At 34.9% G+C, this 22,765-nt stretch overlaps 2 protein-coding genes across 2 annotated transcripts in view; one reads left to right on the top strand and one right to left on the bottom strand.

The window, feature by feature from the left end:
* Nucleotides 1–12,734, top strand: part of UMODL1 (uromodulin like 1) — a 44,230-nt gene extending 31,496 nt beyond the window's left edge. Inside the window, exons 13-22 of the mRNA XM_070943493.1 lie at nt 207–319; nt 2,089–2,302; nt 2,632–2,769; nt 4,836–5,284; nt 5,846–5,988; nt 6,937–7,173; nt 8,257–8,416; nt 9,277–9,373; nt 11,925–12,116; nt 12,649–12,734. Coding sequence (XP_070799594.1) covers nt 207–319; nt 2,089–2,302; nt 2,632–2,769; nt 4,836–5,284; nt 5,846–5,988; nt 6,937–7,173; nt 8,257–8,416; nt 9,277–9,373; nt 11,925–12,109 — 1,736 coding nt within the window. The 3' untranslated portion in view covers nt 12,110–12,116; nt 12,649–12,734. The remainder of the gene's footprint in view (nt 1–206; nt 320–2,088; nt 2,303–2,631; nt 2,770–4,835; nt 5,285–5,845; nt 5,989–6,936; nt 7,174–8,256; nt 8,417–9,276; nt 9,374–11,924; nt 12,117–12,648) is intronic.
* Nucleotides 12,735–20,653: 7,919 nt separating this feature from the next.
* On the bottom strand, nt 20,654–21,645 carry LOC139316756 (inner centromere protein-like). The gene is given in 3 exon segments (XM_070943606.1): nt 20,654–21,310; nt 21,312–21,365; nt 21,367–21,645. Coding segments are annotated over 3 exon segments (954 nt in total). The 3' UTR covers nt 20,654–20,689.
* Nucleotides 21,646–22,765: the final 1,120 nt, after the last annotated feature.

The following is a 22,765-nucleotide window of genomic DNA, read 5'->3' as shown; positions in this document are numbered from 1 at the left end:
ACTCAGATGGTAAATATCACTTGTGTCTCCAAATGTAAAGTTGCTTCTTTTCAGTTGCTTTTAAGATATTCTTTTGATTTTCTATTTGAAGTGTAAAAGTGAATTGGCATTATGTATTTGATGTCTAGAACCTGCCCACAAACTGATTACTCCTATTTTAACTAACAATGCTTGTCTAACTTTGGTCATCTTCTCATATCTTGCAGCTGCCCAGAAGTTTAATGGGACGGTTAGGATAGTGAATCTGAACTATAGCTCAGAGTTCAGTAATTCAAGAAGTGAAAAGCACCAACGTTTTTCAAACATGTTTCTTAATGAAGTAAGATGATGGTGATGATGATGATGATGATGGTGATGATGATGATGATGATGGTGATGATACTTTTTTAAAAATGAGACAGCTCTATAATGGACATAATCAGATATTTATTTTATCGAGTACGATCTAGGATACAGAGTCCATCATGTCCCATGATAAGACCATAATGTGGAATAATAATTCTATGGCAATGTTGCAACTTGCAAATCTGAAATGGGGATAAAAATTACAAAACTAAAAATAGCCGAAAATTTCTGTTGTTAAGTGAGACGTTTATTAAGTGAGTTTCCCCCCATTTTATGACATTTTTTGCCACAGTTGTTAAGTGAATCATTGCAGTTGATAAATTAGTACCGTGATTGTTAAGTGAATCTGGCTTCCCCATTGATTTTGCTCATCAAAAGGTTGCAAAAGGTGATCATATGATCTTGGGACATGGCAACGGTCATAAGCATGAACCAACTGCCAAGCATCTGAATTTTGATCACATGATCATGGGGCTGCTAACAAAGGTTGTAAGTGTGAAAAATGGTCACTTTTTTGCCATTGTAACTTTGAACAATTACTAAACAGTCACTGTTGTAAGTCGAGGTCTACTTGTGTTTACCAACATTACCTCATTTAAAATTATGCATTTGGTGCTGCTACCACTTCTCATGATGGGATCTTACATTATTTTTCCACATAAATTGGCAAATAATTTTTATTTTGAGGATGCTTGAGATGATCCTGGGAGACCAAAGTGTCCTAGGACTACTTTAGGAAACTTTAGAAAACACAGATTGAGACTATGAATATGCAACTAAATTGCATATTACTTGCAATAACAAAGCAAGTATATGCTTATGGAAATACGGGCTGTCCTTGATTTACAACAGTTCATTTAGTGACTGTTCGAAGTTACAACAACACTAAAAAAAGTGATTAATGGCTGTTTTTCACACTTATAACCATTGTAACATTCCCATGGTCACCTGATCAAAATTCAGACGCTTGGCAAATGACTCATATTTTTAACTGTTGCAATGTCCTAGGATCACATGATCCCCTTTTGTGACCTTCTGACTAGCAAAGTCAGTGGGGAAGCTAGAATCATTTAACAACCATGTTACTAATTTAACAACTGCAGTGATTCACTTAACAACTCTGGCAAGAAAGGTTGTAAAGTGGGGAAAAACTCACAGCAAATGTCTTGCTTAGCTACATAAATTTTGGGCTTATCTGTGGTCATAAACCAAGGACTACCTGCAGTCTACTATCTCTATATGTTAGTTTCTTTATTTTGCTTTTAAGAATGCATATGGCTATCCTCAGTTAAACAATTAGAAAGGTAGTTCAATGACATTGGTTGGTTATTGAGAAATCTTGTTGGATGCAACTTCATCCCATCTTCTGAATGTTCTATATGGTTTTATTCAACCATTAAGTAAATAAGTAAGTCAGTTTGGTCAAGTGTTTTAAGGCACCAGACTAGAAAGTAGGAAACTGTGAGTTCTAGTTCTACTTAGGCATGAAAGCCAGCTGGGTGATCTTTGGCTAGGCACTCTCTTAGCCCAACTCACCTCACAAGGCTGTTGTTGTGGGGAAAATAGGAGGAGGCAGGTGTGTGGATATGTTTGCCATCTTGAGTTATTTGCATAAATATAAAAGTGGGAAACAAACAAACAAATAATTTTTAAAAAATCTGTATGTCCTCCTTCAAATCATGCAATCAAAATAATTCTCAGAACAAATACATACACAAATTCATGATTCTGTTTTGGTAACAGGTCCGAACATCTTTGCCTCCTAATATTGTTCAAAAAATGGATGCTGGTATGATTAACATTTCAATAGTAAGTATTACCCCAGGAAGCATTGTGGTCAACTTCAGCCTCCTGATTCCAATAGACATGGATGCAAGGAATGTTTCTGGGTCTCTTCTTGAAGCTTTTCGAAACAGCATCCTTTTCGAGGTTGATAATAGCAGTCTTTCCATATACGGTAAATAATAGTTTCTTTTACTTTCATAGATTAATTTCATAAGCAGTTAAAACTCAGACCAATATTCTCCAAGGGCAGTGGAATTCCAAAATGATATTCTAATTATGTTTACTTCAGTCATTATATTTGCATACAGTATTTACTTCTCATGGAGTTTGTGAGTTAATCATGAATTGTAGTAAGTAGTGTGGTATTAAAATGATGTTCATTCAAAAGAACAAAAGTACTGACATTTTAAGTATAGAAATATCAAAGTATTCCAGCATGCTAAATAATAATCACAAACTCATGTATTACTGCTCTCTTTTATTATATTTTTTAAAAAACAGATAACAATGAATGTGAGAGAGAGGAAACAGATTGTTCTCCTAATGCATCCTGCTACAATATTTATGGGTCTTATGAATGCAAATGCAAAGAAGGATTTGTCAGTGTAAATTCTGAGAGACCTGGGAGAAACTGTGAAGGCAAGGTTTCAATATTTATTTTCATTTTTTTCCAACTCTGTTATTCTTATTGCCATGGAATTGTTACTTCAAACTTGTGGTCCCTGTGCAAAGGATTACATACACTCTCGGAAGCTCTTGTTCATGGAGTGGGCAAGGTCCAGTCATCTGAACCTGTCCCTGCAAAAGGCCATTCTAACACCTGTAGTTTCCTCAACTTGATTTGCCTATCAATATTGAGATAGCCACAAATCTTTTCTAATGAAGTATTGACTTTACTTTAAGTACTCCTCCACTACTGATCACTAAGGCTACTTTTAAACCTGATATGGCTCTTCTTGGGAAGAAAAATTGTGGGTGGCATTGGGAGACATTGGATGCCACCCACAAAAGCTATTACTGAGAATCCTAGAACTTGAAATCCACACATCAGATTAAGACTGGGGAAGGCTGGGTTAGAGACTGATGCACTCTTCTTTAGTGTCATCCTCCTTCCCAGGAAAATAAAAGGCGGTTGTAGCTGACTGATAAAGGAAACTTTTTGAGATGATGGTAAAGCCAAAAATTCTTTTACATTGGTACTTTGATAAAACTGACATAGGAACTGAATAGTGTTGAGGGGGCTGCAGATGGATGGTAAATCCATCTTCTAGCCAATCTTTCCTTCATTGAAACAGGATCCCAGTTGCTCTTGAGGAGGAAGGAGAGGGGGAAGGGGGAGGTTAGGCTTTGTCTGAGTTTTGATGGGCTGGCCTGCTGAGCAAAACTAGGCCTGTGTCCTGATTCTTTTCACAACAAGAAACAAATTAAAAAAGCAGAGGTTGTATTGGATGCTTGTATTTATTCCCAACCTGGAAGGGGTTCAACTCATTCCTTTATCAAAGAAAACTGTAAGCAAACATAAACCTAAGGTACATGTCATTATATGAATTAATAGAGTCAGCAGTCTTTTTCAAGAATGATCTGCAGAGTTTCTAACATTATAACAATGCTACCGAAGTAATTAAATGGTAAATGATAAAATATTAGACATCTTACTGCTATAATATAAAATGCTGATTAAGTATCCTCCTTGAATGAAGCTCGAATAGATTTATTTTTTTTAAAAAAAAACTATACTTCTTCATCCCTTTCAAGTAATTAAAATAATACTTTAGAAACATGTAAAAAACATCCCAGTGAAATGATTGGGTATAAGAACCGTGGTGGCACAGTGGTTAGAATGCAGTACTGCAGGCTAGTTCTGCTGACTGCCTGCTGCCAGCAGTTCAGTAGTTTGATTCTCACCGGCTCAAGGTTGACTCAGCCGTCCATCTTTCTGAGGTCAGTAAAATGAGGACCCATATTGTTGGGGGAAACATGCTGACTCTGTTAACCACTTAGAAAGGGCTGTAAAGCACTTTGAAGCAGCATATAAATCTAAGTCTATTGCTATTTCAAGTGATTTCTTTTTCTCATTGGGTAGGGTGCTTTATCTGCCTCACTTCAAATTTTCTTCTGTCCACCTTGGGAAGGACCTCTCATAAATGCAGCATGAAAGTTTACAGTTATGTAACATTCTCAAAATTTGCTAGAAAACCAGATTTCACTTGCAAGGTTGATCTGACATCATTGAGAGATGAAGATTCTTTTACAGTTGTCAGTAAAGCTCCCGTTATTTTGTAGACCAACATACAAATGTAAACACATGTTTCTAAATGCATGAACTCTGAATAAATTGGGGGATTGGGAAAAGAAAATTATTTTATGAAAGAAGACAGTGTTTTGTTAATTTACAGATTGGGCAAGTTTGAAGCTGAGACAGTGAGCATCCATTGGCTGGCATTCTCTGTGTTCAGCTAGCTCAGGCTGGGCAATAGTTGGCTGAATATGCACTCTGTGAGCTCCAAACCTACAAGCCTGCTGAAAATGCTATGCGGATAGGAAGGGCAAAGTAGAGGAGGGAAGGGGTGGTTTTGGAGTGCATACAAATGATTTCCAAACGGGAAGGCTTCTCGAAGGATAGATCTCAAAATTTACTGTAATTCTTTGTGCGGGAAAAATGAGTTGTATAATGCAATTTTCAATATCTTTTCCCTACTTTATAGTACTTTCTTCCAGCCTTAGTTCTGGAGATGAACGACCAAAGGAATGGAGCAGCACAGCTTTACCCTTGACCTATCCATATACTTCAGACCCCATGCCTTCATCTGCCAAGGATAACTTTTCTATTAGTAGTGGCAGAAGCTTGGAGAATGCAACTGCCAACACTACAATTAATAAGAAAAATATAAATCAAACAACAAACATTTATGATTTACCTCAGAAGTTGTCCTTGATTAACAATTCTGCTGCTGGTTCAATTAAGGAGGCAGTTCAAGTACTCTGTGAGTTTGAAAAAATTGTCATCTCCATTAAGAAGGACTTTCTGCACCAGCAATCTATCCCAGAAACTTCCTTGTACCTAGGGAATCCACGCTGCAACGTAACCTCCAGTAATTCTAGTCACGTGGTACTTCAGACAGATTGGAACGAATGTGAAACTGAAATACAAACTGTAAGTCTTTTACTCGAGAGTAAATTAAATCAGTTCTAATCAAACATTAAGAAGAGGTAAATTGGAATAATTAATATAAGGTTTTTAGAATTATTAATGCTGAATACAGTATTACATGTCATTCCACTTTCTTAATAAGGTTTTTTCTTAGAAAAAAAGATGATAATAACGATAAATTATGCAGGCGCTATCCATAAAGACCACATGGCAGGGCAGGATTTGGGGCGCTGATTCACAGTTTAAACAAATTGTTTCTGAAATGTATTTCTCATGCTTTTCTGTTACTGTAATGTAATTCTTGTTTTTTCCAAGGATCTTCTACATATTAAATTCCTCAGTTGAAATAAACTAATTATGAATAGATCAACTAAATGAATAGAATACAATCCTTATATAATCAGCAGGTCGTGCATGGTTCTTCATTTTACTGTTTTACTTACTTTATAGCCCAGCCTACACGTATCTACTTTTTCCCACTCCTGTTTGCTATCTTTTAAACTAAAAAAAAAAATAAAAAAATACAAATTCAATATATCTTTCTCTGTTGCATTTCTTTTACAGAATACCACACACACCATTGCAAGAACTGTTCTTCGCAATGATTATTCTTCCCATGGGATTATCCACCACTTAAAGATTTCAAGTCAAATTCACTGCATCTTTCAGAACGATCTCTTAACTTCATCTGGATATACTTCAGAAGGGTAAGTAACTTCTTAGGAGATAAGAACCAACTATATTATTTTAGACATCAAATAATTGTTGCAGAAGTCCAAAATACAGAATTTAAAAGATAATTTCTGCAAAAGAGAGGGGGATATTCAGAGCTGACCTTCCTTTTAGACACTGTATCCAAATACAGGTAACTCAACTACAATTTTTATCTTTTCATGTACTACTTACATTTAATGTCTGGAAGTAGCAATAGGGAGCAATTATAGGCTTAGGGTTATATTTCCAATTACTAAAAGAGCCATGGTGGCACAGTAGTTAGAATGCAGTACCACAGGCTAATTCTGCTTACTGCCATGTGCCGACTGCCAGCAGTTCAGTCATTTGAGTCTCACCAGGCTCAAGGCTGACTCAGCCTTCCATCCTTCCAAGGTCAGTAAAATAGGACTCAGATTGTTGGGAGTAATATGCTGACTCTGTAAACACTTAGAGAGGGTTATAAAGCACTATGAAGCGGTATATAAGTCTAAGTGCTATTGCTATTGCTATTTGCAAGACAGAGTAAACTTTACTTACATGAAATATTTCAGGTTTTATGAATATTTGCAGTCAAATTATGTCTTTCTAAGAAATTTCCCTATAGAAAGGAGTAAAAATAGTATAAGACAGTCCTAATAAAGTAATGTGAAATAGAATTTTAAAAAACCAAAAGCTTTTAATTTGTTGACACCGATATAGTAATCAAATTCTAACAATCTTTGATTTTAATTATTCACACTCTTAATATTTATGCAACTGTCTTTAATTTTTTTTCTAGATATTGCACAAGTAAAAAGTGGTATCCTTTCTATTTCCTTGGCTGAAAACTGAACAAGGAGCCACTTTATTCTTTTATGAAAATAATACTGCTACTGTGCAGACACAGGACATAGTTTACAAAACTAGTCTACCAATGTTAACAATGGCTCCTTGCCTTTCAGAATTTATACCATTTTTGAAGATTTACATGGATCTGGACACTTCTTAACAGAAATGCGATTGTTGATTGGCAATTCTCCAATTCCGCCAAATTTCAGCATCTCTGGCAGTGATAATGTAATGATTGAGGTGGGAGTTCAAACAAGAAGCAAGAAACTCAGGGTGGTTGTTGGCCAATGTTGGGCAACCCCAACCAATAACTCAATGGATCCTCACACATTTCATTTTATACATGGCGGGTACAGTATACACAATGTATTAAGATGTTATTACAAACCTTGTGAATAATAAACACAAAAATTTATAGAATGATATCAGCTTTTATAATCTTAAAGTTGAAACACCAGCAATGTAAATCTACTCTTTTTTGTAATGGTGACATTTCAATTTATTAGTTAATACAAGCTATTATTTCTTGGCTTCAGCCTCTTAGCTGCTTAGGTATATTTGTTTTAATTATATTCATCTACTTGGTTATGGAAATTATTTAGATAATATTTATAAAATGGGGAAACATTTCACAATAAATGCATTCTGAATTTTTGGTTTCTGGCTTTAGTGCTTGAGCTGTTCCATCATTCCACATAGATAATTTTAGCAATCAAATCAAAGACATGAAGAAGTAGGGCTAGGGTAGGAATAAAATGAAAATAGATGAGAAAAACCATTCCTCTTTCTAACATACATGTCTGCAGACTTTCAGTGAATTAAATGGAGGTATATGTTATACCAGTGGCCAGGTTTGCTTTTATAAACTTCACTGTTGTGAGAAGTTGGCAGAGGTAGCAGCAAGGGAATTTTCTATATGTGTTGGTGGAGGAGAGTACTTGTCAGGAAGCAGATGACAGATGGCCAATGGCTGAATGCCTGAGTTGAAGTACCTCAACTTGGGGAGCTGCTTGTTGGTTACTTCTGCAATAAGAAGGGGAGGGAGAATAATGGCTTCAGTCTCCAGCGGGCAATTGTATACATTATGAAGCATGTTCAAAGAATGTTATGATGCTACTATTTACTTACTTACTTACTTACTTACTTACTTACTTACTTACTTATTTGAATTTATATAAGTCACTTGTTGATTCATATCCCTCCTAGATGTCATCAGATCTCTATGAAACAGAAGAGATTTATAGACTAGTGAAATATTTTACTATCATTACTAGAACTGTCAGCCATTTAATAGCTGCAAATGGAACAGCAATACTGTGATACTCTCTTTTTGGAAAATTACCACATTTTTGTCTGATTATAAATAGAACTGTAAATCTATATAGATCAAAGTCTATGCTTCTTTAAATGTTTAATTGAGCTTTCTTTTTCAGTTGTCCAGTTCCAAATACAAACACCAAAATGATTGCAAATGGGATATCCAACCGAGCCCGATTTAAACTGAAAATCTTTTCATTTGTCAATGGTTCAGTGGTTTACTTACATTGCAAAATCAAAATTTGTGTTGAAATGCCTAAAAGCACCTGCAGAACGGTAAGGAGTCTTGCTCAGTTGGAAAACAAAATGATTTTAAAAGAAACAGGACTATTGTTTTATCTCTTCCCAGAATATGGTACTTCAGAAATGAAAACAAAATAGTATAGAACTCAGAGATAAACTTAATCTGTAATTTTCTTCAACAAAAACTGGAAATGCAACAGTTATCAAAAAGAATATTAAGTGCTGTGTATGTTGTATGTTATTTGCTTTTATTTCCATTTTGGTGCGTATCTACAACAGAATCTTAAATGATCTTACAATAAGATCATCTTAAGATTCTAATGTAAATAAGCTTCCATCTCCAACAGAAATTCCACTCAGCAACACAGAAATTCTGTTCAGTAACAAATCTTACGTATAAGATTTGAAACAAGAAACAAATTTACGTATAAATGTTTTAAAATGCTAAAAGTGCTATAAATACTTTGAATACTGTCACTGAAGCAAACAGAGGGCTGTGGTTTTTAGAACTTACTGATTTCTATGGGAATATATAGTAGGTATAGAGAATTTAGCATTTTTGGTTGTATCCTAAGTCTGTGACTGCAAGGAGATTTATAGGTAGAAAAGGATCATGAATATTATTCCTTTTGATGTAAGGAAGCACAGGATGTCTCAGAGATGTAAGTCACCTCAGTTGGAGTTACTATATCCTATGATACACTAGACCCCCCAAATTCTATCTAAGAGTGCCTTCTCAGTTATAACTTGATAACTTGACTTATATATGTGATCTGACTATATGGCAATAGTGTTTTTAAAGGATCTCTAAGAAGTTTATTATTTAGTAGTCATAACGTATAGCACATTTATTCTAAAAAAAATGATTTCATAAATGTGTTTCATTCTTGCAGAATTGTGAGGGTTTCCGCTTTTGGAAATCAGGTGAAATTATTGCTACACCTAAAGCAACCTGGGGTCCTCTTCGCAAATTCAGTGGTAAACCACTAGGTAAGTCAGGGCTTCAGTATGAAATCACCAGGTAAATGATTTAATGTTGAGAGTGCAGAATTATTGAAAATGGACACCCTGTGAGTGGAACCGTACATGGAGCCAACCAAGAGAAGCCAGAACCTTTCTACTACAAAGCTTAGCATGGGAATGGGCAAATCTGACTGGCTTAGTTCTTCTTAATGCCTCATCATTGGGAATGCATTATGTTTGGGATACGGGTAATTTGTTTCAATTTCTTCAAATGTGTTACATTTGGTTAGTTGATTATAATAATTACTCTAAAAGTTTCCATTAAAATGTTTAAATATCTTGCACATTTCTCAGAACTGTAAATTTTCTTTATGATTTTGTGTATGTGCAGTTTTTGTAAATTATTTTCCATGCTGATTTTTTAAACATAATTTTTATGTATGTAAGCCTTTTAGTCCAGATTTCTGCCTAGGATTTATGTCTGTTGTTACTGATGAAGTGCATTGTAAAATTTAAACTATAAATTTCAAATGCTTACTGTTTCATTTGATGTGTTGGCTAAAAATCTGAAAGTAAATAAATGTGCATTCAAATGTGGACTAAATGAATTTCTTCCCTAATCCCAAGTCTGGGGTGGGGGGCACACATCACCAAGTGAGGTCTGATACTAATAACACAAGGACATCACTTTCTCCTTGCCCAAGCTCTCTGATGAGAGTCATCTAGTAGAATTCATAGCTACAATTAGACAATCTGTGACATTGGATCATCATTTCACAGATATTTCCTTACCAGGTTCCTCAATGCCTTCAACAATGGTAGAGCTTCATTGTATTGCTTCCCTGGAAAAGCTCTTAAAAATCAATGTATTGTTTCACTGGAAAACTTGTTAAAAATTCAGGGAGATATTCAGAGATGTATCTGCTTTGAAAATAACCTGTGTTGTACTGTATAGCACAGTCAAACATCAGGAGTTGACCACAAAAAAATGTTTTATGACACTTTGTATTATTATGTCATAAATTGTTTACAATTACTTTTATATTGTAAAACTCTTTATAAAATTTGCCAAGTGTCAATTCTATGGGAATTTTCAATTCTGGATTCTGGATGTATTCTGAAGTTAGCCCGGTGGTGGAATTCAAGTAATTTAACAACTGGTTCTCTGCCCTAATGATTTCTTCCAACAACCAGTTTGCCAAACTGTTCAGAAAGTTAACAACCAGTTCTCCCGAAGTGGTGCGAACTGGCTGAATCTCACCACTGAGTTAGTCCATTTGAAATACCTTGGTTGAAAAATGATTGCCCTGTGCTGCACCATTTCAACCAGTTAAAGGTTACACACAGACAAACAAGAGTTTTAGTAGTATATAGCTGCTGTTAAGTTGCCCGGTGTGCTACACTGTCCTTAATGAATGCTCTTTCATTTTTCTGCTATCTAAAATCATGGCAGAACTGAATACAGCTTCAACAATAAGCATATATCGAAATACAGCAAAATATGGTAGTCATATTCTTCTTCAACATCCTACAGAGAGATAATCGTATGTAAGGAATATTTTACTTCTAGGCACCCACCACAGTCAACATCTCATGATGCTACCTGTCCTCTATCAATCTCAGAGTTAAAGTTAGAGTTTCTTTTCTTGTTTTTCTGCTGGGAGGCTCTGTCCATTTTAGTTCTCTTAGCAGCAGTAGCAGCAGCTCATTTCAAAATACAGAACACATACAAAAGAAAAACTGGAATCACTCTAGCAGTGAAGATGAGATTCATGGAGAACACCACATAGGCAATCTCTGGTATCGTGCGTGTTAGAATAAAATAAATAAATCTCCTTTCCCCTAGCAACTAGGGGAGCTCTTGCCAATCAAAATAAACTACCCTGGAATTATTTGTAGCTAGGTTTTTCCTTTCCTTTCCTTTCCTTTCCTTTCCTTTCCTTTCCTTTCCTTTCCTTTCCTTTCCTTTCCTTTCCTTTCCTTTCCTTTCCTTTCCATTCCATTCCATTCCATTCCATTCCATTCCATTCCATTGTGTCTGATTCTCAGAAACTGCCTGGACAAGTCCCTGCAGTTTTTCAGAAGTAGTTTTCCATTTCCTCTGTCCTAAGGCTGAGAGAAAATGACTAGTCCAAGGTCAGAAGACTTCATGCCTAAACAGGACTAGACTCATGGTCTCCTGGTATCTATCTGATACCTTAGCCACTACATCAAACTGGCTTTCAAAGCTAGTCTAACTTGACATAAAACAGCTCATAATGTACTTTGTAATTGTTTGGGTTTTTTTACAGCTTGACAAATACAGCTTCGTTGACCATAACAAGAAGAAAATAGATTATTTCTAGAAAATGAGATTTATTAAGACTGCAATTTTCTCTGTGTCATTTATCATTCTAAATTACAAATAAACTACAGTTATCTAAACTGTACAGATTACAGTAAATCCTTTGTAATGAGTTTATTTCCATGCATATGATTGCACGCCTGCAGTGAGGCAGTATTATAATGATCTGATCAAATTTTATATAATAGCATTCAATTTATAGCAATGGTAATTTTTTTCATTCTTTTGCTTCAGCTGGATTAAAGGAAGAGAAAACAACTGGTATGAGAGTAGGCTATATCGTCCTCATTGTTATTGGCGTACTTGTTCTCGCACTGGGAATAGCAGGACTTTTAGTCTGCCGATACAAACACAAGTCTGGGACCTATGACATCAAAAGGAGGACTGAGTTTTTTAACTACCGAGCCTTCCATGATTGAAATACATGTAAGTTTTGCTAATTAGTGAATTATTTTTCTCAATAGCTAGTTTCCTAAACCGCCCCCCCCCAATCCACTGAAGTGACTATTTAGAGGCTTATAGCTACTATTAAATGGCTGAGGGAAAACAAGGAGTCTGGTCCTTCTTTTGATTTGCAATTGACTAGAGCCCATGGTCCTGGCTTTATTCTCAGCCTAAATAACAAGTGCAGGAAATCAGGAGTCCAGGCAGTTCAAATGAATGTATGTTTATTGTATGCTAATGCTCTCTACATGAATCTGAACTACTAACAATGAAGGAAAATTGGCGGTAGATAAAAGTCAACGGAATTCAAGATGGGCTGGACTTAGATCTCTTGTGGGCGCGAATGGACTCATGACTGGTGACACATTTGACCCCTCCCTCAGGCTCAGCCTGGTCATCTCCTACATTAACCTAATAGCGATAGCACAACTAGATTGAATAATGATAAGTGGACTGCAAATGTGATGTCCTGTCACTCAACAAATGCACTCCTTATTTTCTCTTGGCATTCTAGCTGGAATCTTTCTATAAATATACTGGTCCATGAAATGCTGGAGGTGAAAGACATAATCAAAGCAGCTGATACTCAGATTATCAGGCCTCTGAGAACTTCTTATCAGATTTATGTTGCTATTCCAAACCATTTGCATCATTTCAAGAGGGAAGAACATTCACCAGTAATTTTGTAATTGGATTTATTTTTGCTCTGTCTCCCAGTTCCACAATTAATATCACTTGCTTTTAAAAAGGTAGAAATTTTTTAGCTATGTAAGAAAGTAATCCAAGCAATTGCATAAATTCTGTGCGTGTGTGCCCATGTGTGTATGTATGTGTATGTGTATGTATATGTATATATGTCTGTGTGTGGTGTTTGTGTGTGTATATTCTGAATAAATATGTATATTTATTCTGTGACTGTACAATCATCATTTTGATGCAGGGGTCTACATTTTAGAGAATATAAGTGAAATATGCTAGAAGTTTGTGAAAAGAAGGATTCCGAAGCTGAACATATGTTTCCAAAAAGATCTGCAAAACCAATTTAACGTAGGATTAAAAGTGATGAAGAGATTCTGCTTTTTCTGCCATTTCAGGAGAAAAGTGGAACATGTTCTTTGATAATAATCTTCCTCATATTTAGCATAATTTTTAAATACTGAATGAAACATACAGTGGAAAATATCCCTCTCTTAAAACTCATGTCTCCATGAAGTTGCTTCTGCAGATCTCTAATTCTTACAATAGCTTTTAGTCCAACATTCAACTTCACACATCTACTTGGCAGAAAACTTATTCATTCAATTTCTGTTTGGATAGTTAGAATGGAAGACTTTGAAATGAAGAAGAGAAAGAAAAAAGGGAGAGACAAAGAAAGGAAGGGAGAGAGAGAGAGAAAGAAAGAAAGAAAGAAAGAAACCAGAAAACACTAGTATAAATCGATTGTAATACAATAATACTTGGATCTTCAATTATTTTGGATGTTTTTTGAGTCTACAAAATTTACTAGAATTTTGCTAAAGGAACAGCTTTTAAAAAATTGTACACTGCTTAATACTGCAGTAATTGTAGCAAGTAAAATTGCTGCTGTAAAATAGATTGATTTGGACAGACTAAGAGCTAAAAGTAAATACAGAAAATTTGCTGATATGCTTTTAGAAACTGCTAAATTTTGGGTATGTTTATTATAAATCTTCATTCCAAAGAATGCTATTTGTCTTATAAACATATAGGAAAGAGGAACTATTTTTATAGCTATTGTTTTTGACTTTCTATATCATACTAAAATTAAATGGATGTTACTGCTACTGTAGGTGATTTGTGAAGTGGGTAAAGCTGAAAGAGAAACTGAACAATTTGCTTTCAATATATGCCAAATAAAACCTCAGTCTTCAATTAGATATACAAAGCCTATACACTTACCTTTATGTCTGCTACTTTAATAAATACATTTTGTAAATTAATTTGAAGTCTTTTATTTTAAATATTATTCAGTTATTCAAACCTGAGATTCTTTTATGCCAAATGGGATTTTAGACCTTTTCCTGAATTCTTCTTTGCTTGCAGTACATTAGATTTATATCTTTCCTTTTTTACAGGCACAGGAGGCAGCATACATACTGATCTCTCTCCCATTTTTCATTAGAACAACAATCCTGTGAGGTAGATTGGGCTGAGAGACTGTGATACATCTGATATTCTATGTTCCAGCACTGTCAAAAACATTCTTGATCTACATTTATTTTTTACTGGTGGAGGTTAGGTAAAGGATGACTATGAAAAGAATATCATTATTCTTTTTTCAACTTTCCATTTTTAAAAAATGCTCAAAACAATTAGCAACCAAGAGTTATTTATTTCAAAGAAATGTACATTTCTTCTGCTGCCATTTGAACTCCCTCTATTAATGTTACTTTTTCCCTCACTTAATGGCTTTTGGGGGGTTTGGGTGAAGGGGGGTTTTCTTACTTCCTAAATATGTCTCTTTTATAAATTGTCCCAGATATACATTTTTATCTTTTTTGGACCCTCAAAATTTATTTGTATGATTTCTGACTTTTGTATCCAATATTAAATAGCAATAGCACTTAGACTCATTTTACTGACCTTGGAAGGATGGAAGGCTGAGTCAACTTGAAGCATGAACATTTAATCCAACAGATCAGTTTTTGAATTGTGTTATGAAATACAGGTAGTCCTTGTTTACTGACCACAGTTGAGACCAGCAAGCTGGTTTCTAAATGAAGTTATCACTAAGTGAAATCACAACTGTCCTTAAAGTCTTACTTTAGCTTTCCCTTGCTTTACAGAAATGTAAAGGTCATAAATGCAAGGATTAGTCACGAAGATATATTTCCATCACTGTCATAATTCTGAATTGTTGTTACATGAAGCACACTATGAGGAATATCTATACCAGAATCAACTGTTACTCTGTGGGACAATAAAATAGGCTCTAGTTAAAGGTCAATGATTTTACTATCCAGAAAGTTTGTTTTACAAGAGAAGAATGTGTGGTTGTATAGAGCACTATTTCTCCCACAACATACGGAAGCTTTGTATTTATTACAATGTTTTCTGTGCCTAAAATATTTTGCTTACTGAAAAAAAAGTTTGTAATTGTTTGAGCTGAAAATATGTTTTTTGTAAAAGACAGAAAGGAATATCTAATCCAACACAATGCCACTAATACATAATGCCAGACATACAGTGATAAAAAGTTGTTTGGTTTTACTGGAATAAGTACAACAAACATGTTTGATATATTCTTTTATATTTATTCACACATTTTACTAGCCAGACTAGGCCATTGGAACACTAGATTATATAACTAAAAACTTAGTCATGGCACATTTAATACTTAGGATTTAATTTGAAAAAACATATACTTCCATAGAGTTAAATTATAATGAGCTATCAATTGCTTTCTTATATAAAGGAACAGCTTTTGAAAAAACATTACTGTGCCTATATTGTGAATAATAATATAACTATTATTAGTAAAGGACATGGAGTAAATCCAGGGTGTTCAGTGGATATTAAGAAGTGTTCTAGACCATGAAAAAATGGCATTTTTAGCCAAACAAAACAAAGTGTGAAAGAATATGTTGACACCTGCAGAAAATCCCAACAGCCAATACAAATATTAAATGAAAGTTCATTTTAATTGATAGTCTATAGTTGCCTGTGATTGAACTTGAATAACTTAACAACTGGTTCTTTGGGTTGGTAGGAGTGGCCAGTTGGTCATGTGACTGGGGGGATGACTTCACTCATCACACCCAGCCCCGCCTCCTGGCCATTTGCCTCAAAGGCAAAGGTAGGATTCAGCCAGTTGGGGCTAATCCCACCGCTGGCTGGCCCCACCCCTTTTTGGCTGTTTTTTTTGGCTGTTTTTCGGGCCATTTTCAGTCCATTTTCAGGCTTGTTTTGGGCTAAAAAATGGCCAAAAATGACCCAAAAAATGGCAAAAACCCAGGCCTTTTTCAGGCTGTTTTCTGGCTGTTTTTCAGGCCGTTTTTCAGACCGTTTTTGGTCCAGAAAACAGACTGAAAAACGAGCAGGGGCCAGCCAATGGTGGGATTTACCAGTTTGCCGAATTGCACAGAATCTTAACTACTGGTTCGCAGCTCACCTCTGCATGTAGCTCAGTTTGTGTCTGGGTGTTTTATCCTTGGGGTGGACAAGCTTCTGCCATAGTGTATTATTGGGTTTAAAGTGTGCACGTATGTTGTGTTGGCTGAACATCCTCTTGAGCTTTTCTGATATTTCAATACCAATGTATAGAATGTTGTCTTAAAGGATTTTAAATTAATCCATTCCCCACTGTCCAGTCAGAGCTGAAGAAATTTCTTGGATGAAAAGCAAAACTTCTTCAAAGAAAACCCCAAAAGTCCGGTTGCTTCTTGAAAAAGCACCTTTGGGATAAAGTAGTTTTGTTTTGTTTATCTATATTAAACTTTATTTCTTCTTTTTTTTTATCTCCTCTTAAGGGATGTTTCATATAATTTTGTTATTTTGGTGTATCTTGGTATTTTGCTTATATTTTGTTTCCTTCTAAAATAAATCTTTATTTTTAAAAATATAATACAAGTAGATAACTGTCAAAAAGTAAACAAACGCTTCTTACATAAGGTTTCCTTTGCCAACTTACATGATGGCTTACCATTTTATGACTTGCCTATGTCATTCCAAGATATTTCAAGTTGTCTGAGAAACTGTTTTTAAAAATTTAAATAATGGCTATTAGGCATTATTTTAGATATTTAGGCAAGACTAAAAAACAGGTCTCTGTTATCTTGAGGAATATAATTTCACTTTTAAAATTATCAAAGCTTTCTTTCAAAATATATTTTGGTGAAATTGGCTAATATTTTGCACACTATCCTGATGCAGACCAAAATTAGAGTGATTTCCATAACTGTGCATTTGAAATACAGATCTAAGCAAAACGGAGGTCAACATTTAATATATTGGACTAAAACCCTAGACAGGTGGTCCTCGACCTACAACAGTTCATTTAGCGACTGTTCAAAATTATAACGGCATTGAAAAAAGTGACATGACCATTTTTCACAGTTACAACCTTTGCAGCATCTCCATGATTTTATGATCAAAATTCAGAAGCTGGGCAACTGGTTCATATTTATGACAGTTGCTGTGTTCCCAGGTCATGTGATCATCTTTTGCGACTTTCTGTCAAGCAAAGTCAATGGGGAAGCCAGATTTACTTGACAACCAAGTTGCTAACTTATCAACTGCAGTGATTCACTTAACAACTGAGTCAAAGGTCATAAAATGGGGCAAAACTCACTTAACAAATATCTCACTTAACAGCAGATATTTTGGGTTCAGTTGTGGTTATAAGTCCAGGACTACTTGTATTCCATTTCTAGTGTTTTCAATCAATTGACTTTTAGAAATTGTAAGAATTTTTTTTATAAAAAATGTATCTATTTCTTTAATAAAAGAGAACCGAGGGGAAGAAAATAGAAAGAAAAAAGAAAGTAGCATATCGACTCTTTCTCTTTCTTTCTTTCTTTCTTTCTTTCTTTCTTTCTTTCTTTCTTTCTTTCTTTCTTTCTCTTTCTTCTTTCTTTCTTTCTCTTTCTTTCTTTCTGTCTGCCTGTCTGTCTTTCTATTTCTTTCTTTCTTTTCTATATCTATCTATCTATCTATCATCATCATCTACTTCTTTTTTTTTTTTTTAATTTGATTTATATGCCGCCCTTCTCCGAAGACTCAGGGTGGCTTACAATGTGCTCAGCAATAGCCTTCATCCTTTTGTATATTTATACAAAGTCAGCTTATTGCCCCCACAAACTGGGTCCTCATTTCACCTACCTTAGAAAGGATGGAAGGCTGAGTCAACCTTGAGCCTTGGCGAGATTCGAACCCTGCAGTAATTGCAGGCAGCTGGTCTTAATAAGCTTAATAACAGGGTGCCTTAAACCCCTGTACTACCAAGGCTTCTTGTATCATATGTCTACCTATCATCCATCTATTCCTCAATCCATCTATCTATCTATCTATCTATCTATCTATCTATCTATCTATCTAACTTATATCAGCAAAAACTTAATCCCAGCCACATGTCTGGCTTTGTATTTCCTATTTCAATCCCAAAGAAATTTTTATATTTGTTTCAGGTCACCCCAATTAAAATAGATAAACCGTTTTTTGAAAAGCTGAATAAAATAACATCTAAATTTATTTGGCAAGGGAAAAGGCCACGAATAAAATTTAAACTGCTTCAGGATACAAAAGATAGAGGAGGAGCTGCACTCCCTGACTGGGAGATATACTACCAAGCAGCAGTACTATCGTGGGTCAAAGATTGGATAGAATTAAAGGACTCTAGAACTTTAACAATTGAGGGACACGAACTTCAAACTGGCTGGCACTCCTTTATGTGGGATGAGAAATACAAAACACATTCATATTTTAAAACACATACAATAAGGAACTCACTATTACAAATTTGGCTTAAAATTAAAAAACAACATTATATGAAGATACCAAATTGGCTAGCACCGGCTGAATCAATCAGACACCCAAATTTAACAGATAAGACAAAAATAATTAGATATAAAGATATAATTGACTATCAAGGCAAACTAAAGACAAAACAACAATTGGAGATAGATTTACACAGAGGAATAGACTGGTGGACTTACACTCAAATACAATCCAAATATAGAGAGCATATAAAAATATATGAAATTTATAATCAAAAACAAGAAATAGATAAAATTATATTAGATTCAGAAAATAAATTAATTAGTAGAATTTATAAATTTCTCCTACGCTATAAATTGGAAGAAGAGACAGTCAAAGAAACGATGATTAAGTGGGCTCAAAATATCAAACACACAATACCTTTGGAAAAATGGGAAAAGTTCTGGCAGGTAAACCTAAAGTTAACGAAAGCAACGGCGTACAAGGAAAATCAACTGAAAATGTTTTATCGGTGGCATATGTCTCCAACCAGATTGGCAAAAATACAACCTAAAAATAGCCCAATTTGTTGGAAGTGCAAAAAGGCACAAGGGACTTTCTATCATTTATGGTGGACGTGCCCGGCAGCAAAGAAATTTTGGTCTAACATCAAAAAATGGTTGGAACAAATAACAAAAACACAGATTGAAAAAGAACCAGAAACATTTTTATTAGGAATATTTAACAAATCATACCCTAAGGATATCAAATATCTTACAATTCATATATTAACTGCTGCAAGAATAACCTACGCAAGAAATTGGAAACAAGAAAAAATACCAAGTGAAACAGAAGTAATAGGGAAAATTTTAGAATGCGCTGAAATGGATAGGTTAACCAAAGAATTACAAGAAAAAGAAGAATCAGACTATTATAAAATATGGAATAATTGGTATAATTGGTTAAAAATTAGAAATATACAAAAAATAGAGGGGATATATTACTGATTGATACATATATATGTAATAAAAATATTATTAGATTACAGAAAGGTGAAGGAATATATTATAAGTAGAAGTGTAGAACGTCACTCTGAAAAAATGCTTAAGAAGAAATTATATTCTTTTTGTGTATATGTTGTATAAATGTTAGTTGTGTATATGTTACGTATGTCTTTTTTAATATTTATATTCAATAAAACTATTTTAATAAAAAAAAAGAAATTTAGTAAAAGGATTGTGAGTTTAGCAATATAAAATTGGGTTACTGAAAATATCTTCTTTTTGCTTAGAAGTTCTCTCAGAGCACAAATTATGACTTTTTATATTAAGCCAAAGCCAATTCTTATTAGCCATTTCTTAGGGCTCAATTATTTTTTGCAACATTGATTTTGTGAAGATTAATTAAACATCATTATTAATGGCACAGACCTACAGAGGATAAACTTGTTAATCCATCTTTCTGATAGGGTTTTTTTTTTTTTTTTTGTTGTTGTTGTTAGGCTCTGCAATTTTTTGTTAGGGTATTAAATGATTGTGTTCATCTTACATTACTAGATGTCATTTCAATCTACATGAGAAGGAAATACACATTGATCTCCACGGCTTGTCTAATGGAATTGCTGAACACATTCCATTGCATTCAATTCAGGTTTCCTCACTGTTTGCACAGAACTTCACAATCAGAGCAAGAAGCAACCAGGAACTGATGAGAGATGCTTCAATACTGACCTCAGTACAGTGGCAGCCTGGACAGGCACGTTGGCAAAGTTTGACTTCTGGAGTAGATTCAGAAGAATCAAAACTGATGGGCTATTCTGGAATTGTATAGATTTATTACCTCTGTTGTGCAGGATTTTTTTTTTTTTAGGGGTATGGAGTCCCAGGAGAGTTGGTATAGCTAACTTACTTGGTAAGAATAGTTCATACTGGGAACTATTCAATATGATCAAGCTTTGTGAATTTCCTGAAGCAGGATGAGCCTTTCATATCTTTCTTTCTTTTTTTTTATATGAGTATAATATTTATTAATATGGATAAAAGAGTGTACAACACTATTAAAAAGCAACTCATTTTCTCCTTTGACAAACATAACCAGACACACATTAGACTGAACAGGCATCAGAACCTCTTGAAGGCAGAAGACACAGATTTGCCCCCTTGGAAAGGTGGAGAATTCCACACTGCAGAGCTTGTGCGCTTGAAATAACGTGGCTTGCTCTTATCGAAGATTTCTTCCAACTTGGGACTCTTCACCACTCCAAAGAGCGCTTTGGTGTTTGGTGGATTATAATATTGATGCAGGATTACTTGGCTTAGTTGATTTCCAGAAGCCCAAGCAGGGATGGTTTTGCGGGGCTGACTCTCATCATCTGTTGAATCATCACTGTTCAAATCCATTCCATAATTATTTATATCAATCTTGGGTTGTTTGGGGCCTTGAGGTGTCATTGGATATGAATTACAGAGAGGTGAGTTCTCAATAGTCACGGTTACATTCAGTTGCTTATTAGCAACCTTTGCCTGAGCCTCTGAAGTTGTTTTCAATAATTCCTCTTCTTGCTTCCGCTGCTCCTGCAACTTCCACTCTTTTTCCTCCATTTCTTTCCTGAGCCTCTCTTTTTCTTTAGCTGCTTGTAAAACCTCCCTCTGCAAGCGTGCAGCCTTTTCTTTTTCTTGCTGTTCATGCTTCCGCTGTGCCTGAATCTTTTCCTGCTCTTGCTTCTTCTTCTCTCTTAGCAGACAGTTCTTTTTCTCTTTCCAGCTCAGCCTGGTGTTGTTCTGCAATCTTTCTTGCTTCTTTCTTGTTCCTCCTCTCTTTTCTTCTGCATCAATTCCTTATGTCTACGTTCTTCCTCCTCCAGTTGCAGTGCTCTCTGTTTGCGGGCATCTTCCTCTTGCTTGCGCCGGGCTTCGAGTTCTTCTAGCTTCTTAGCCACTGCCCTTTTCTTAATTTTGCCTTCTGCCATTTTTTCCTCTCGGACCTTCTCATTCTTCTCTTCATGCTGAGCCAACTTTTGTTCAAGTCGTTTTTTCTTTTCTTCTTCTAATACCCTTACTCCAATTTTGGCAAGCATTTATGAGAAGCCAGAAATTTTGGCAAGTGACATATAGAGATTTCAGGGCAATATGAAGAGCTTCAGTGAACCAAATTGCATTGCTTCTTTGCCTTGGCAAATAGGACCAAGTACTTCCTTCCTTGCAAATCTCTTTAGCAAATTAGGTCAAAGCAAGAGAGGCTGCTCAAATTGAACCTACCAGCTTTTAATGTCCAAGGTGCAATATAATGTCAACAGAAGGATTGTTTGCCAAAGGTTCTGGGAGAATTATCAATGTGGTGACTACACATATCAGCATAATCCTAATCAGATAAGCAAAAAATTCAGTGTAAATTTGTTTATATTGTTTACCTCTGCAAATATCATCATTTGGCATAGGTGTTAGATAATCAGATGGAACTTGCAACATTTATTGAAAATTAGTTTAATGGATTGATTAAAGATTTTATTTTCCTCTATTTCTGTAAGATTGGCTTATAGCTGACAATGGTATTTGGGCTAGCATACCAAGTATGGGTGATATCTGAATATTATAGATAGTGACATAATAGTGGGATGCATAGTACTCTGTGTGCAAGAAACACAAAAATAGCATGAATGAGGTAAATAGCATGAATGAGGTAAATATAATGATTGTTTGAAATACTGTAAGTACAGACAAAAGATCTGGGAGAATTCTTCAGTTGATCAATGCAATGACGACATCTATTTTAGCTTAATCCTAAACAGACACAATAGAAGTTTCAACGTAAATTTGGGGTGATACTATGTTTACATCTGCAAATATCAACATTTGGCATAGGTGATAGATAATAGATAGATCTTGAAACATTTATTGAAAACTAGTTTAATAGATTTATTAAAGATTCTATTTTCCTCTATTTCTCTAAGATTGGCTTAATAGTATTTGGGCTAGCATATCTAGTATGAGTGATAGCTGAGTATTACAGATAATGAGGTAATGGTGCATAGTTCTATGTATACAAGAAAGACAAAAATAGTGTGAATGAGTTGAATAGCCTAAACCGCTAACTTCTGACATGTTTGTCCAAATGAGGCCTTCAGTGAAAAAAGTTGTAACTCATGTTGATTCTGAAATATTAGATATGCATATTCATTCTTTAGAAATTATGGGTTT

Source organism: Pituophis catenifer, unplaced genomic scaffold, assembly GCF_029215685.1.
Source record: "Pituophis catenifer annectens isolate HBS135680 unplaced genomic scaffold, rPitCat1.0.hap2 SCAF_4, whole genome shotgun sequence".
NCBI lineage: Eukaryota > Metazoa > Chordata > Lepidosauria > Squamata > Colubridae > Pituophis > Pituophis catenifer.
The sequence above is the reverse complement of the archived record's forward strand: the minus strand, read 5'-3'. Positions and strand labels throughout refer to the sequence as shown.